At 34.6% G+C, this 16,053-nt stretch overlaps 1 protein-coding gene across 1 annotated transcript in view; it reads right to left on the bottom strand.

The window, feature by feature from the left end:
* Positions 1 to 16,053, bottom strand: part of naaladl2.L (N-acetylated alpha-linked acidic dipeptidase-like 2 L homeolog) — a 338,033-nt gene that overhangs the window by 104,048 nt on the left and 217,932 nt on the right. Inside the window, exons 8-10 of the mRNA XM_018263683.2 lie at positions 12,527 to 12,619; positions 9,431 to 9,636; positions 7,092 to 7,223 (exon numbers count right to left, since the gene is read on the bottom strand). Coding sequence (XP_018119172.1) covers positions 7,092 to 7,223; positions 9,431 to 9,636; positions 12,527 to 12,619 — 431 coding nt within the window. The remainder of the gene's footprint in view (positions 1 to 7,091; positions 7,224 to 9,430; positions 9,637 to 12,526; positions 12,620 to 16,053) is intronic.

A 16,053-nucleotide genomic window follows, 5' to 3' on the forward strand; every position in this document is an offset into this window, starting at 1 on the left:
TAGCATCAATTAGTGAGAGTGCAAAAAAGGGATTTTAATATTAAAAGAGAAAGATCCCAGCAACATTGTTTGGGACGCAACCCTTTTTGCTAAAGTGTATTTCTCCAGGTTTAGGCTGGCAAACTCCAATCAACATTTCCCTTTCCATGCTACTTATCTCAATTCTCTAAAGAATTTTACCTGCATCTTCTAGAAAAAGGGAATACAAAGTTTGGGGGGGGGCACAGAATTCTTCTTCAAAATTCTTCTTCAATCTTATCTGATACTGCCCAGGAAAATGCAAGACCACAAGCAGTTTGCAGGTCCTAGGCATGGCCTGAAACCATTAAAAATTAAATACAATATACACTTCATAAAAAAATGAACTTTTCTCAAAAAATTCAAAAATCTTCACCTTAGTATTGTGATACATATATTCAAAAACACCCATTGATTTCAATGCATTTGATGTAAGAAAAAAAACAGCAGAAAAAATGCCAACTGACTTCAATGCATTTGGCATGAGAAACTTCAATGCATATTGTGTGCATATGGTGTGAGAAAAACTCTAGAAAAAGCTCCCATTTATTCCAATTCATTTGGTGCAAGAAAAACACATGTATAAAACGCCAGTGGCTCAAATGAATTTGACAAAATCATGGCCTTTGAATGTGTCCTATAGTGCAATATTGCCATGTTATTCCCAAAAAAACTCTGGTATTCTCACCTAGAAGCACAGTAGAAGTAGATTTTGATAGAAATGCAAATAAATCTAGATGTTAAGCAATGTGTGTCTACACATATTTATGACCTTAAAGGAATAGTTTAGTGTGAAAATAAAAACTGGGTAAATAGATAGGCTGTGCAAAATAAAAAATGTTTCTAATATAGTTAGTTAGCCAAAAATGTAATGTATAAAGGCTGGAGTGAACAGATGTCTAATAAAACAGCCAGAATCCAACTTCCTGCTTTTCAGCTCTATAACTCTGAGTTAGTCAGCGACTTGAAGGGGGGCCACATGGTACATTTCTGTTCAGTGAGTTTGTAATTGATCCTCAGCATTCAGCTCAGATTCAAAAGCAACAGAAATGACCCATGTGGCCCCCCCTCGAGTCTCTGATTGGTTACTGCCTGGTAGCCAGGGTAACCAGTCAGTGTAAACCAAGAGAGCTGAAAAGCAGGAAGTTGGGTTCAGACTGACTTGTTATACATCAAATCACTCCAGCCTTTATACATTACATTTTTGCCTAACTAACTATATTAGAAACACTTTTTATTTTGTACAGCCTATCTATTTACCCAGTTTTTATTTTTACACTGAACAATTCCTTTAATTTAGCTTGATCAGAATAATTAGTGTGGAAATATAGCTTTTACATATAAGCAAATTTCCAAGGAAACAGGAATCCTTGTGCTTTAAAGTAGCATTAAAAGCTTTCGTTTTTCATTAACTCCTGTGTTCTATAATGATATTCTCCATAAATATATTAACCATCTTCCTATGAGAGGTTCTGAATTTTTCAAGACAAATGGAAAGTATTCAAGAAAATGGAAGTACACAAGTCAGCTTATAAAATATTAATGTATGCTCAACTGTTCCATTATCTTACATATATCCACCAAGTGATAAAAGTTCTAGGTCATTTCACCAATATTCATTTCTCATCTGCTTTTGTTCTTATTCCACTGCCCTCAAAGCCTTCAAATAATTAAAAATAAAATCAATTCAGATCAGGATCATAGATTATTGAAGCTCCCTTTCATGTCTCTATCTTAAAAGATTATTGTATCTATACAATTATGTTTAAGTAAAATATCAAATATTTGCCATAGTGGAAGGATTATTTTAGATATGTGCCAAAGGCAATTATGTGAATTTTAGACTATTTAAAAACTGTTCTTTGACTGTGTTTTGATTTTTTTTCAGGACATGCAACCCAGGTGAACCTATTAAAACAGTTTGTGTGTGTGATTATGGTTTCACATATAAGGCATGCCAGGTGGTATGTACAACGTAAAAAGTAGTTATGATATTGATTAAATTGAACAAGCTCAGAGAGAGAGAGAGAGAGAGAGAGAGAGAGAGAGAGAGAGAGAGAGAGACAAGGTGCACATCATAGACAGGTGTTTCACCTGGGTGCCTGAGCTAAGAAATAACACAAGCAACGCAGAAGAACGGCACTCACAGGACTCAATCTTCCAAAGGTTTATTTTGCACTGCACTGTTTGATTCCTGATGAAGGTCCCTGTGGGGGACCGAAACTATATTGCTAGTGTGCTTCAGTTTCCTGACGTTACTTCCTGTCTTGGGCCCATAGGCTGTCATAGATAAGTATAATAAAGGGTTTCTATGTACTATTCTTCAACCTAATATGTTTGACTTATATTTGTACTTATATTTCATAGCTTCTATTTGTTCAGAACCATTGTGCATTTGCACCACTTATAGCTCTTACAGACCATCAATATTTTGAGCAGGCCTGGGCCAAGCCAGTCGGGCGCCCAAGGCAACACAGCCGGCTGCTTCGCTCCGCTTGCTGGCATGGCCTCAACTGCGCATGCATCTGGAACTGCGCATGTGCAGGAATCAGAGCAGGGCCACACTGAGTTGACGGCAGTGCATAATGTGCAAGTTGACATTTATCACATGACATTTTTTACATGATAAAAATCAGAAAAAAAACGTATGATTCATATTTTCACACAATTTTTATTGTGTTTGTCCATGATCCGATTCAATTGTGCTTTTTTTATTAATAAATAAAGTTCAATAGTGGATTATAGTTTGGTTGAACTTTTTTATAAATATGCCCCTTAGTGTCTTTTATAGATATCAGTGCTTTATTTTTGGTGTGCCCAATACATACTTTCCATTTATTTTAAGGCAGGTGCACTATAGGTATGGGACCTGTGATACAAAATGCTAGGGACCTGGGGTTCCGTAATTTGGATCTCCATACCTTAAGTCTAATTACAAATCATGTAAACATTAAATAAACCATATAGTATTGTTTTGCTTCCAATAAGGATTAAATATATCTGAGTTTAGATCAAGTAAAAATACACTGTTTTATTATTAAAGAGAAAAAGTAAAAAAGTTCTAAAATCTGCCTTATTTGATTAAAATGGAGTCTATTGGAGATGTCCTTCCCATAATTCAGAGTTTTATGGATAACAGGTTTCTGGTAAAAGATCCCAAACATGTAATACCATTTTAAGTTGTTGCATTTCTACTTGTGTTTATTTAATTTCTTCCATTAGCTAGTTGTACCATAGATCTCTGCTTTGCTGCCATCCCAACTTAGATTTTCTAAAATATAAATCCAGTATGTATAACAAAATATAATAAAAGTTACCTTAAAAGTGAACCACCCCTTTAACTATGACTACATCAGTTCATATTGTAGAGTCCATACGAACACTGGCATATAAAGGGTTAAGTAATGTCTTTTTAAGCCAAGCTGGATCTCTAACCATTCATCTTTCAACAGTACTTTTTTGGATTAGGAAGTTCTTACTTTACCTGCCTTTTGTTATTGGATGTAAATGCTCCACTGTCTTATAATAATTGTATTTACTAGTATTCAGACACAGTGGTCAGTTTAGGTCTGCAATGTGTTGTTCAATGCCTATGACATGGGGCAATTAGTTCCCCTGACATTTTGTAACTCTGTGGACGGGTGACAAAATGCTCCAAATTCCATACCATTTCCTTTGAACTGAAAGTGCCTTGTACAGTTTTGTGCAGGTGTTTATTGTTTGAAAACCTAATACTCAGTGTTTCAATAATCACTTTTGTGGGACTGCATCAGACACAATTAGGCAGTTTAAGTTAAATGAGAGCAGATTTAAGGTGTTTTGTTGCTTGTCAAGTTACAAAATGTCCTAAATCACCACTTGTTCCATTATCCTTATTTGTGAAAATCTCCCCAATGTGTAATGTACTGCTCCCTTATAAACCTTCAGTTTAGGGAAATTTGGTGATAAAATAGTCTTGCAGCTCTCAAACTGTCTCATTTAGCTGTCCTGACATTATAATAAAGGCACAAAGGCACTTTGTTAATTCAGTAACTTTCTAGTAGAAGACCAATACAATTCTCACAGAGCACACACGTTACCATGACAAGGAAATTGGGAAGGAATAAGAAATATACATTTACAAATAATAAAGTAAACATAGTTCTTGATTATGGACTTTACGGTACTGTTTATTCCTGTTGGAGAGTGTTAAAATCTAATCAGAAGTTATATAGAGTTCTAGGAAGAGGTGTTTAAAAACTATGCTTAGAACAAAAAAGTAAGTATGTTCCCAGCAGGGAAACTGCTTTCTGACAGAGCACCCTGCTGATCCTTGCTCTTGTGTACAAACAAGGTGAAACTGCTGTGGAAAAATAGCAATAATGAGTAGATGCAAATCAGACGTCTAAGGTAAAAAATAGACTTTTGAGATGGTCTATCTATAACTGGTATAATGTTAATGTTTTATTCATACACTGGTAATTATGCTGAGATAATAATCTGTTTGGAAATGCTGAGCATCGGCGGACAACATGAAATAATAAAAAGGCACTAAAGCGATAAAAAGAACCAGTCTGCAGTTTAGAATTCTGGCAGTTGTCTATACTGGTTATAGCAAAGTGTTGGTCCTACAGCAATTATGTTTCAGAATCCTCATTGCGGGAGTTGTAACCCATAGCAGCTGGAAGGCTATTTTTTCACTATCTTGATCTGAACAATGACATACCACAATGAAAGCTATCGTCTGTATACAGATATACCTAATATGTTATTTTCAAAGGAGAGGGTCCCTAGTGCGGAATGAATAGTCAGCCATATTCTTTGTGCCATGAAAGGTAAGAACTGCAGTCCCTACAAACAAGTTATAGCAAACTGTGCAGCATCTTTTCACTTTTTCAGACAAAAACACACATAATCATATAAACAGATGTGTCTATATTTGTCCAATTCAAAATATAATTAAAATATATATATAGAAAATAAATATAAAATGAAAATATTTAACAAGTTCCCCACAAATCAACATTAAAGCTTTTGTTATTTTCCGCTACATCATTCTTTAAGTATTTGCCATGTGTTTCCCATTCAATAAATCTCAGCATAATATCCTTGGAATATTAACAAGTTCTTGGTTTTCATTTGCTATTGCACCTTCAGCCATGGTGACACTGGTTTCTAACAAGCGTTATAAAAAGGTCCTTCACAGTTTGACTTAATTCAGTAATTAGATGCTGCATACTATCTGGAAACTTTCAAAATGTCATTTCAAAACTAGCATTTCAATGAAATAGACAGGAATTGTGTAAGTGAATTAGGAAACAATCCCCAATAATGGGGACATAAAAAAGAGGTTTTCCATTGCAACCATGACAAAATAAGAACAGATTATATTAAAAGAGGATAATACCCTATTAAAATGCATGCATGAAATCATTTTTAAAAATTGAGTGGCTTACATGTATGAAAAGTAATTCTGTATATTCCATGAACAAAAAGTACATGACTTCTAAAAGCAGTTGTAAAAGTAATATAAAGTAAGGCCATATATTTATAAACCAATCTATGTGGCAGCATAGGGGCTAGATTACTAGACTGAGTTGTTCTAATTAATAAAAGCATCTCATTAGGTAGAGCTGTTTCATATTTTACCCATTTATCAAAACTTTCATGACATTTATCATAGCTATGTCAAATTTGGCAAAATGTATTTGACTGATTTAAAGGAGAAGGAAAGGCTAAAATTAAGTAACTTTATCAGAAAGCTCAATATAAATACACCAGTAAACCCTCAAAGTAATGCTGCTCTAAGTCCTCTGTCAAAATAAACACAGAATTTCTTTACTTTTATTGTGTATACATGGTCTTATCTATCAGACTTCCTGCTTTCAGCTTAAACTGCCAGGGCTAGGACTTGAGCATGCTCAGTTTGCTTCTCTTTCCCTTCTACCTCCTCCTTTTTCTCCTTCCTCCTCCCCTCACTGATGTCATATGAGCCCAGAGCTATGAGTGAGCAGGAAGAGACTCAGGCAGGAAGTGATATCACACCAAGCTAATAGGGCAGCTGCTATCCTAAACAAACAGAAAGCTTCTAGAGCTGTTTACTCAAGTAGGGTAAAGAATTCTGCAGAATAAATATATCTTGCACTATTGCGGCTAATCTATAGGCAATAAACTGCATTAGTAGCTTTCCTTCTCCTTTAAGCTACTATTTCAGATTTTAGTATACCATGAATGTGCATGTCTAGATTATTTTTTTCTGAACAGGAGCACTGGGCTAATAGAACAAGTTAGCAATTTAAAACACAGCATATCAGCAACATGTTGCTGAGAAACAGCAAACTGAGATTCCTGTCCGACTCCTGGCAACATCTGTTATAGGAATATGAATGAATAGCAACTAGTGATGAGCAAATTTTTTCACCAGGTATGGATTTGCAGCAAAACTGTGGTGAAAATTTGCCCATTGATTTTAATACATTTGTACAAAAAGTCAACATGTCAAAAAAAGTTGGCAAGAAAAAAAAAGTCAGCACAAAAAAAAATGCCCTTTGACTTTAGTGCTTTTGGAGTGTAAAGTATTGTGCGTACAAAAATTTGCTCATCAAAAAAGATTGTCGCCTATTGATTTGTGACTAGTGACAATGGCTTTTTCAGTGTTTTGCAAAATTTTCAGTATTTTTTTCCATGAAATGGGACAGATTCGCTCATCATTAGTAGCAACTTGGAGGCACTTTGATTACCAAAGTTCTCTTCGAGAAACATAGACTGAAAATATTTCTTCTAACTCGCAGTTTTATTTTCCAAATGAGTAGAAGAGAATAAACATTATTTCTCCTCCTTTTAACACTTCAATAGTTCTAAAGCAATTGCATTGTAAAAGAAAAAATCTATTATCTGCTATGCAATGTGGGCCCTATGGCCTTGTATGACAGTTTCCACTAATACAAAGGAACGTTGTACTGTATATAAAACAAAGCAGAGTTTCAAAAGCAAGGCACATTTCACAAATAAAGGTTAAAGTAAAATAAAAAAAGTTTTAATCTATATACCATTGCATATTTGGCCTTTACTTGCCCATTAAACAAACATGATACCTTTTTTAGAACTTCAGTTGTTATTTGTTGGAGAGATGGTGAAGAAAAAGACAGAAGGCTCACATTGCCATGTATTGGATTTTGCAAGCCAATGTAGGCAACAGCATTGCTCTCAAGAAGCCTTTTAAATTCCTGTAACAAAAATCAGTTCATATTTAGTCTTACTAAAAACTTGCCCTAGGACAAATACTGAAATACTGAAAGCATTTCTTATTACAGCTCCATTGCTAAAACACCTTTATATGCAACAAAATCAACACATCCACTTTGCATGCACTTAAATGCCCTAACTGCCAAAGTATTTGTTCTGTATTCAGCCATCTGAAACGATATTAAAATATATACTTGACATTAGGGACCCATCAAGTATTGCCATTCTTAATACAGTCAGTTTCTTACCAGAAGAACATTTTATATTACATAATAGTATCTATAAATGTATTACTAGAGTAATCACTTGTATGAACCGTTTCAATGATTTGACCATGCCAGCCACTTTGTACAAAGTGAGTCAATTTCCATGACAATATCCCTGTATAAAATAGATTTCCATGTATCTGAGTATAAATGACTCAAAATGTGATATTTGCAGCTGGGTATTTTATTTTCTGCCATGTTATATTTTCTTGTATTGTTTAAATAAAGACACATTGTAGGCATGAAGCTTGCTTGATTAAAATATATTATCCTCTTTCTGGGTTATATGAATGATACGCTTTTACTTATTTTATACATTGATACCACAAAAGAATTATAAATATATTCTCTGCTAATTTACAGTATAGTACGTTTCAAGAGCAGATCATTCATTTAATCTTCCTTTTTTTCAGATTTTAGTCATAGCAAGATTGTTTAATTGCCTGAAGCCAATAAAACATGAAAACAATGCTATGTTAAAGGGATAATGTCATGGAAATTTTTTTTTTTTCAAAATGAATCAGTTAATAGTGCTGCTCCAGCAGAATTCTGCACTGAAATCCATTTCTCGAAAGAGCAAACAGATTTTTTTATATTCAATTTTGAAATCTGACATGGGGCTAGACATTTTGTCAATTTCCCAGCTGCCCCTGGTCATGTGACTTGTGCCTGCACTTTAGGAGAGAAATACTTTCTGGCAGGCTGCTGTTTTTCCTTCTCAATGTAACTGAATGTGTCTCAGTGGGACATGGGTTTTTACTATTGAGTGTTGTTCTTAGATCTACCAGGCAGCTGTTATCTTGTGTTAGGGAGCTGCTATCTGGTTACCTTCCCATTGTTCTTTTGTTTGGCTGCTGGGGGGAAAAGGGAGGGGGGTGATATCACTCCCGACTTGCAGTACAGCAGTAAAGAGTGATTGAAGTTTATCAGAGCACAAGTCACATGACTTGGGGCAGCTGGGAAATTGACAATATGTCTAGCCCCATGTCGAGTTTCAAAATTGAATATAAAAAAATCTGTTTGCTCTTTTAAGAAATGGATTTCAGTGCAGAATTCTGCTGGAGCAGCACTGTTAAATGATTCATTTTGAAAAAACATTTTTTTCCCATGACAGTATCCCTTTAAGTATTTTACTGCTGGTGAGTTTCAATATGATGGATAACCTCAAACAACAAGAGAAAAACAACTATTCAACACACATTTAAGTAATGTGGCTTCAATATGGCAAATATACCCAATATGTGATTGGTTTGCCTATAAATCTGGTTAAGACTTGGTGGATTCCTTTCTGTGAATATAACCCTGTTGATGATTCTATAATGATACGATTGTTGAGTCTGTATTTTTGTTTGTTTGCATGATTGTGCCTAGGATACATGACTGAACCGCAATAGTTTTTAATAAGACATCTGCAGAGCCGGTGTAACAATAATAGTTGCAGAATTTAGAACTAGTGATGGGCGAATTTATTCGGCAGGTGCAAATTCGCGGCGAATTCGCGCGTTTCGCCGCCAGCGAATAAATTCGTGAAACACCCGGCGTCAAAATTTTTTTTCTCGAAAAAACGGGCACTGGCGTCAAAAACGGGCGCCGGCTTCGAAAAAACAGGCGCCGGCGCCGTTTCGCGAATTTTACGCCGTTTCGCGAAATTCGCGAATTTTTCGGCGAAGCGAAACGGCACAAATTCGCCCATCACTATTTAGAACTAGTTGTAATATTGGCAGAGATGTTTAAAATTGATGAGGTGGTTATTTATCATAGTCACCCCACAGGCCTCAGTTTGGGGAGAAAGTCCTGCGTTAGAGCATACTGTATATAATTACATGTGTTCTCATCAAAATAATAACAGACATTTTGCTAGATACATAGTAAAAAACAAAAATAGAACATTCTTAACAGGGTTTTTTTTTTTTTTTTTTTACCTCTGTCCATTTGTAAGAGCCAATGTTTCCAAAGAAAGTTCCTCCCCAAGAACAGAAAATAATTGTCCTCTTGGGTCTCCATGCTCCCTTGACTTTCAGCATGACAGATTCAATAATTGATGCCAAGATTGCAGCACTACTGACCCAGTCTTTATTGTTTTCTGCATAAACACTTAAATGAGGACTGCCAAGAATCACGTACCTATCTAGAAAAATATATCCATATAAGTATAATCATGAGCACCCTGGAAAATGGACCAACAGTTCTTGATTAGGTTTAAGAAACAGGTTTATGGAGAATGGAATTAATATTTAGAAACACACAATGTATAAATAATTACACTGGAAGAGTCACTTTTCTGAATTTTATTGGTTTCCCAATTTTAAAGGTTGAGAGTGAGGTTCTAACCATACAATTGAATCCCTTACTCAAGGGTCATCATTTCGGCAAAAGCTCAGGGATCTTAAGAATCAGAAGATAGAGGTGTTACACAACTAGGAGTGTTACAATTTCTGAAATACATTACTTTCAATATGACCTTCCTGAAAGTTTTCAAAGTTTAAGTGTGCTAAAATCGCAATTTCATATTTGAGTTTTTAAAACTCAAATTTTTAAGATTTTCGAAGTGCATAAACTTGAGAAAAATTCAGCACCTAAAAGTTGTTGAGTTCCTGTAGTCATGGGAATTTTTTTTTTTTTTCAAAATGAATCAGTTAATAGTGCTGCTCCAGCAGAATTCTGCACTGAAATCCATTTCTCAAAAGAGCAAACAGATTTTTTTATATTCAATTTTGAAATCTGACATGAGGCTAGACATTTTGTCAATTTCATAGCTGCCCCTGGTCATGTGACCTGCACTTTAGGAGAGAAATGCTTTCTGGCAGACTGCTGTTTTTCCTTCTCAATGTAACTGAATGTGTCTCAGTGAGACATGGGTTTTTATTATTGAGTGTTGTTCTTAGATCTACCAGGCAGCTGTTATCTTGTGTTAGGGAGCTGTTATCTGGTTACCTTCCTATTGTTGTTTTGTTTGGCTGCTGGGGGGAGAGAGTGATATCACTCCAACGTGCAGTACAGCAGTAAAGAGTGATTGAAGTTTATCAGAGCACAAGTCACATGACTTGGGGCAGCTGGGAAATTGACAATATGTCTAGCCCCATGTCAGATTTCAAAATTGAATATAAAAAAAAATCTGTTTGCTCTTTTGAGAAATGGATTTCAGTGCAGAATTCTGCTGGAGCAGCACTATTAACTGATTCATTTTGAGAAAAAAATTTTTTTCCCATGACAGTATCCCTTTAAACCTAGGACTGACATGGGCTTTCTGTATTTAAATGTGTTTAGAAAAATACACAAAAGGAACAGCAGGGACCAGTTGCTGCTGCCTTTAGTAGGTGGTATTCACTGGTTTCCTGAATGAGAAATGAGCATTCTTGTGTTTGCACAACTCGTTTCAGTTGTTAAAGTAAAACAAATCATTGGGCAGTTTACAGACATTGTGTTTAGCTCTCTTTTTTCTAGACAAGTCCCTCTGTTTGCTTTAATAGTAATTGAGTTTGTTCTATTTTCATACTAAGGGGCAGATATATCAAGGGTGGAAGTGAATTCGAGAGAATTTTCTAAGTAAAAAAAATTTGAAATAATTTTTTGGGTACTTCGACCATCGAATAGGATACTATGACTTCGAATTTACTTCAAATTCGATATTAAATAGTTTGAATATTTGAATATTCGAAAATCTGTCTCTTTAAAAAAAACTTCGACTTCAATACTTCGCCAAATTAAACCTGCTGAAGTGCTATGTTAGCCTATGGGGATCTTCTAATGCATTTTTTAAAGTTTTTGGAAGTCGAAGTAAAATCCTTCGGTCAATCGCTAAAATTGTTCGAAACGTTTGGTTCGAACAATTTAATCTTTTAATCAATTTTACTTCGACCGCAGGAACCCCAAATTCTATGAAAAAAACTTTGACTTCGGTATTCGAAGTCGAAGTATTTTAATTCGATGGTTGAATTTCGACCCTTGATAAATCTGCCCCTATGTTGTTCTCTTTTTGGCATTTGCAATCATTTAGCAAAATGTCTCCTATCTTGGCAAATAATGATAAGGAGAAGAAAGATGTGACTGCAGATTCACAATAGCAATAAAAAGCTTGATGAAACTGACTGAGCTTCTGTTTTTACTATCCATTTGCAGTAAAACTTCTGACATGTGTTTACTGTTATGTCTTTCTGCTCTAGCATTTGGCTTCTTAATTAATTGGCTCATTACTTCAGAACTTTGAAGGGAAAGTACTTCAAGAACTTCTTTCTCTTGTTTTCAACATTTGCAGTCTAGATTTGATGGTGGGTGTTGAGGATTGTTATTATCAAAGCTATTAAAAATCATTATTTAGAGACAACAAAATTAATGAAAAACATTTTAGAGTGCATTGGGAAAATTACATTTATTTTTAAGTAAACAAATGCAAATAAATGTGTCAAATGGGAGAATGACTTTGTGTATTAATATAAAATACAGAAAATGTAAAGTTTGGTGATACCTTTTATTGGCTAACTGAATAAGTAACAATTGCACACTTTCAGAGCACACAGACCCCTTCGTCAGGCAAAATACAAATGAAAGGCTGAAAAGGCACGTCATATATACTGTTAGATCTTAAAACTATAAAATACAGAAAACATATTCATTGCTATTAAAATTCCATACCATACTCTTAAATTCCAACCTTGATTTATCGGTTTTGCTCTACCAGTACTAGAGACCATATAATAATTAAGCTAAGGAACTTTAACCTTACTATTCAGGGAAAGTTCTATTATTAACACAAATAAACTTCATATAGAATTGCCTTCCTTTTACCTACAACAGTTTTATTTTATTTTTCATGGAAATATTAATATATAAAATAATGTATTAAGTAATAAATTGATGTCTTGTTGGCTTCATATGTATCTTTGATATTTTTTAAAGCCGTGCAATTAATGAAACATATGTAAGTCAGTAAATTAATTCACATTCAATAATTTAAAAAACAAGTTTTGTGCATGAACATTTAATCTTTAGTGTTGAGAGAACGATAAATATCAACTTGCCTGGAAGGACTGCTCCTCTCAAGAATCCAAATGAATTTGTTATTTCTTTCTTCATTGAAACAGATTGAATCTTTAAGATGATTGTGCAGTTTTCTTTTGGATGAAAGAAAACAAAGGTAGTATGTGAATAATTTTATGGTAGGAAGTTGTTACCACGTAAACTTTCTAAAGCATCTGTTTTACACCCTCCATATTGACAAGGTAACAATTGAAGAAAAGTGGAGGCCTGCCCAGAAATGAAGAAAGACTGAAGCCTCCATCTGAAGCAAGAATAATTACATTAATTAAATCCAACCTGCAGCCATCCTGCTGTTGTTGACATACAATTCTAAGCACCCGTATGCAATCTTGGGCTGTTTATTGAATGATTGCAGCTGGAGGGTTGTAGGTTAGATATTACTGATAAGAAAAATATAAATTGTTTTACAATATGACGTGTGCTTTATTTTTTTAGAGATGATGCTTAGTGGTTCAGAGAGTTAAGTAGTATTGTTATACTGCTTTTGATATTGCATATTGCTAAGCTGTTTAATTACTTCTAATTGCATATTTAGAACTCTTGTATTTGTTTTTGCAAGGGATCACAATTTGTTTAAGACATCTAGAAGCCCATTTATCAAGGTCTGAATGTACAGTATCTCAATATCTTCTGAAAACTATTCCGACCAAATCTGCACAGGTTTTTTCCCCTTATTTATCAATACACTTTTTCAAAAATTTTCTGTGCAGGAAAAACTCAAAAAAATCTTGAAAAAAAACAAACTGAATATGAATTTTTTTGGATTGTTCACCCCAAAACTCAGACAAAACCCAGACAGATCAAGATATCTTCCCATTAACTTATATGCAACCTCGGCAGTTCTGAGATTCCGGATTTTCGTATTCAGACTTTTTCTATTCTCAGGGTATAATAAATCCTGAAAAAATTGTTTTTTTCCCACTAAAAATTCGGATTTTATAGTAAAAAAACCCAAATTTTTTTGTGTGTTTTTTTTGGCATTCAGAGTTTAATAAATACCCCCCTTAATGTAACCCAGCAGACCTTGATGTGCAACGGCACATCTCTCCAAACTATTAGAAAGCTATAAGGAGCTAACCATTATTAAGAAGCAGAAATAAGAAATGCACAATACATACTCTTACAAACTCAGGATCAGACCTGTTTAAGAAGTGCACCAGTAAAAAGTAGCACAACATCACCTCAAGTGCTATCAAAATTATTGTTATTGAAAACTTTCTCTATAGGCTTTGTAAAATAGTAAAATTGTAGAGGGGAAACTAAATACCACGTTAGTAGATATCTCATTTCAGGCAGAAAGGGATTTTTAAAACAATGTTTTCTGTGCTGGCTACTTATCTGTATTGAAAAATGGAACATCCATCACATTATAGACCTAATTTAAACTGCTTCCAGTGATGCTTGGCATCACATCATTATCTTGTTGATTTGTCTTTTTCTTTCAAAATACCCTTTCCCCGTTCAGTGCCTGAGAGCCTAAAGGCATAGAACTAGGAGCATTACAGATGTTTTTCTAGCAGAAAGTCAAGATCAGATTAAATAGTACACAGAGATAGATGTTCACTGTTGCTTAAAAAATGTCTATGCAGGAGATCTGAAGAGGAACAGTCCAGAAATTGAATTATTGAGTGTGCAAGAATATTGGGTTTAGTTTTTCCAGAACCCCATTTATTATTACTAGTGATGGGCGAAAAATTTGCGAAAAACCATGAAATTGGAAAGATCACAAAAAAATGTGTGAAATTTGGACATTTTCATTTGAAATCTTTCACGGAAGAATTGAGCAATTTGAAAGTTTTCACACAAAAAAATTAGCAATTCCAACGGTTTCACGAAAAAATTGAGCAATTAGAACCTTTGCACGAAACCATCGAGCATTTCGAAAGTTTTCACGAAAAAATTGTGAATTCGTGCCAGGCAAATTTATTTACCCATCACTAATAATTGCTTATAATTAAAGAAGGATTTTATAAGTTGTGTAAATAGTAAAAGGCAACATTATATTAACATTGAATACTTTTGAGGACTAGTTACTGCAAGGTGTACAAAGAAGTGAAGGGGCCCTTACTAATGAATGTTAGTATATGTTTGCTGTACTGTATGTGTCAATTTAATATAAGGAAAATCGTTACTGTTTTTATTTGTACATACTGTATGCCCATGAGGTTGTTGCTGCAAGGATGAAATTGATATCAGTGGACTGTGTTGATCTTTCCATTGGATATTTGCAGCCTCAAAGGAATTTTCAGTCTGTTATTAAATCTGCATTAAGTTTTATACCAGCTGAACACAGACAGCAAACTTTTTAAAAAATCTTTCACATTTCATAAGTTTGAGAGAAAGGACTTTAAATTAAAATTTGCATTTGACTACAAAATAAACCACATAGGTACTCTGCAGTAATTCTGGGCCTCATTATATAAGTAGCTGTATATGTTTAACAAATGCCAAACTGAGGTCTTTGTAAACAGGTCAGGGATGTCCATGAAAAAAAAACATTATTATAGTTAATAATCTGTTTCAGGTAACTATTTGCAGAAGTTCTGTGGATTATGAGATGTAGTTACCATGCATTTAGATATAAGCAAGTTCCCGACCAAAATTTTGAAGGTAAAAATCTACTCGACCTTTGATAAATGACCCCCTAGATGTTATCTATTAGACCTGCTTCTTCACGATTGTTATTTGGTCCCTAAGAACATAAAACCATCAACCAACAACAAACGTGTGTATATATATATATATATATATATATATATATATATATAGATATATATATATATCTATATATATATATATATATATATATATACCATATATTGACACACATGGTAACTTTATATAGAAATATACCTGTTTTAGGTATTTGGAGCATAAAAAATTGTTGTGTGGGAAAAATTGATGCCTATTGACTTTTTTTTTACAAATTTATTTTTACATTTTTGCACAGTTTCACAAATTTTTCAGTGAAGCAGGACAGATTCACTCATCACTATATATGACTTGCTCTTCTATAAGACTTCAGCCCTTATAAGGGTAATTCTGGCAGGATTCGGACGAATCCTTCTGCCTGGCCAAACCAAATCCGAATCCTAATTTTCATATGCAAATTAGGGGCGGGGAGGGAAATCTCATGACTTTTTGTCACAAAACAAGGAAGTAAAAAATGTTTTCCCACCCCTAATTTGCATATGCAAATTAGGATTTGGATTCGGTATACGGCCGAATCTTTCGCAGAGGATTCGGGGGTTTGGCCGAATCCAAAATAGTGGATTTGGTGCATCCCTATTGATCTCACACTCGTTTCATCTTAGGTCTCTTAAAACTCATTGCATGAGCAACTCACCACACTTGTTTCTTGCTTTCTGCATTCTAGGCAGAGAGTTCATGCCAAGCCACTCTCTTTTTTCCAAGTGATGGCTCCTGCACTGGCTTCCCCAGCCTGACTGACCACAGCCTCTGGTATTCTCCTCATATGGTGTGTCTCATAGAGCATTTTGGTATTGGG

The sequence above is a fragment of the Xenopus laevis genome, chromosome 5L (assembly GCF_017654675.1).
Source record: "Xenopus laevis strain J_2021 chromosome 5L, Xenopus_laevis_v10.1, whole genome shotgun sequence".
Taxonomy (NCBI): domain Eukaryota; kingdom Metazoa; phylum Chordata; class Amphibia; order Anura; family Pipidae; genus Xenopus; species Xenopus laevis.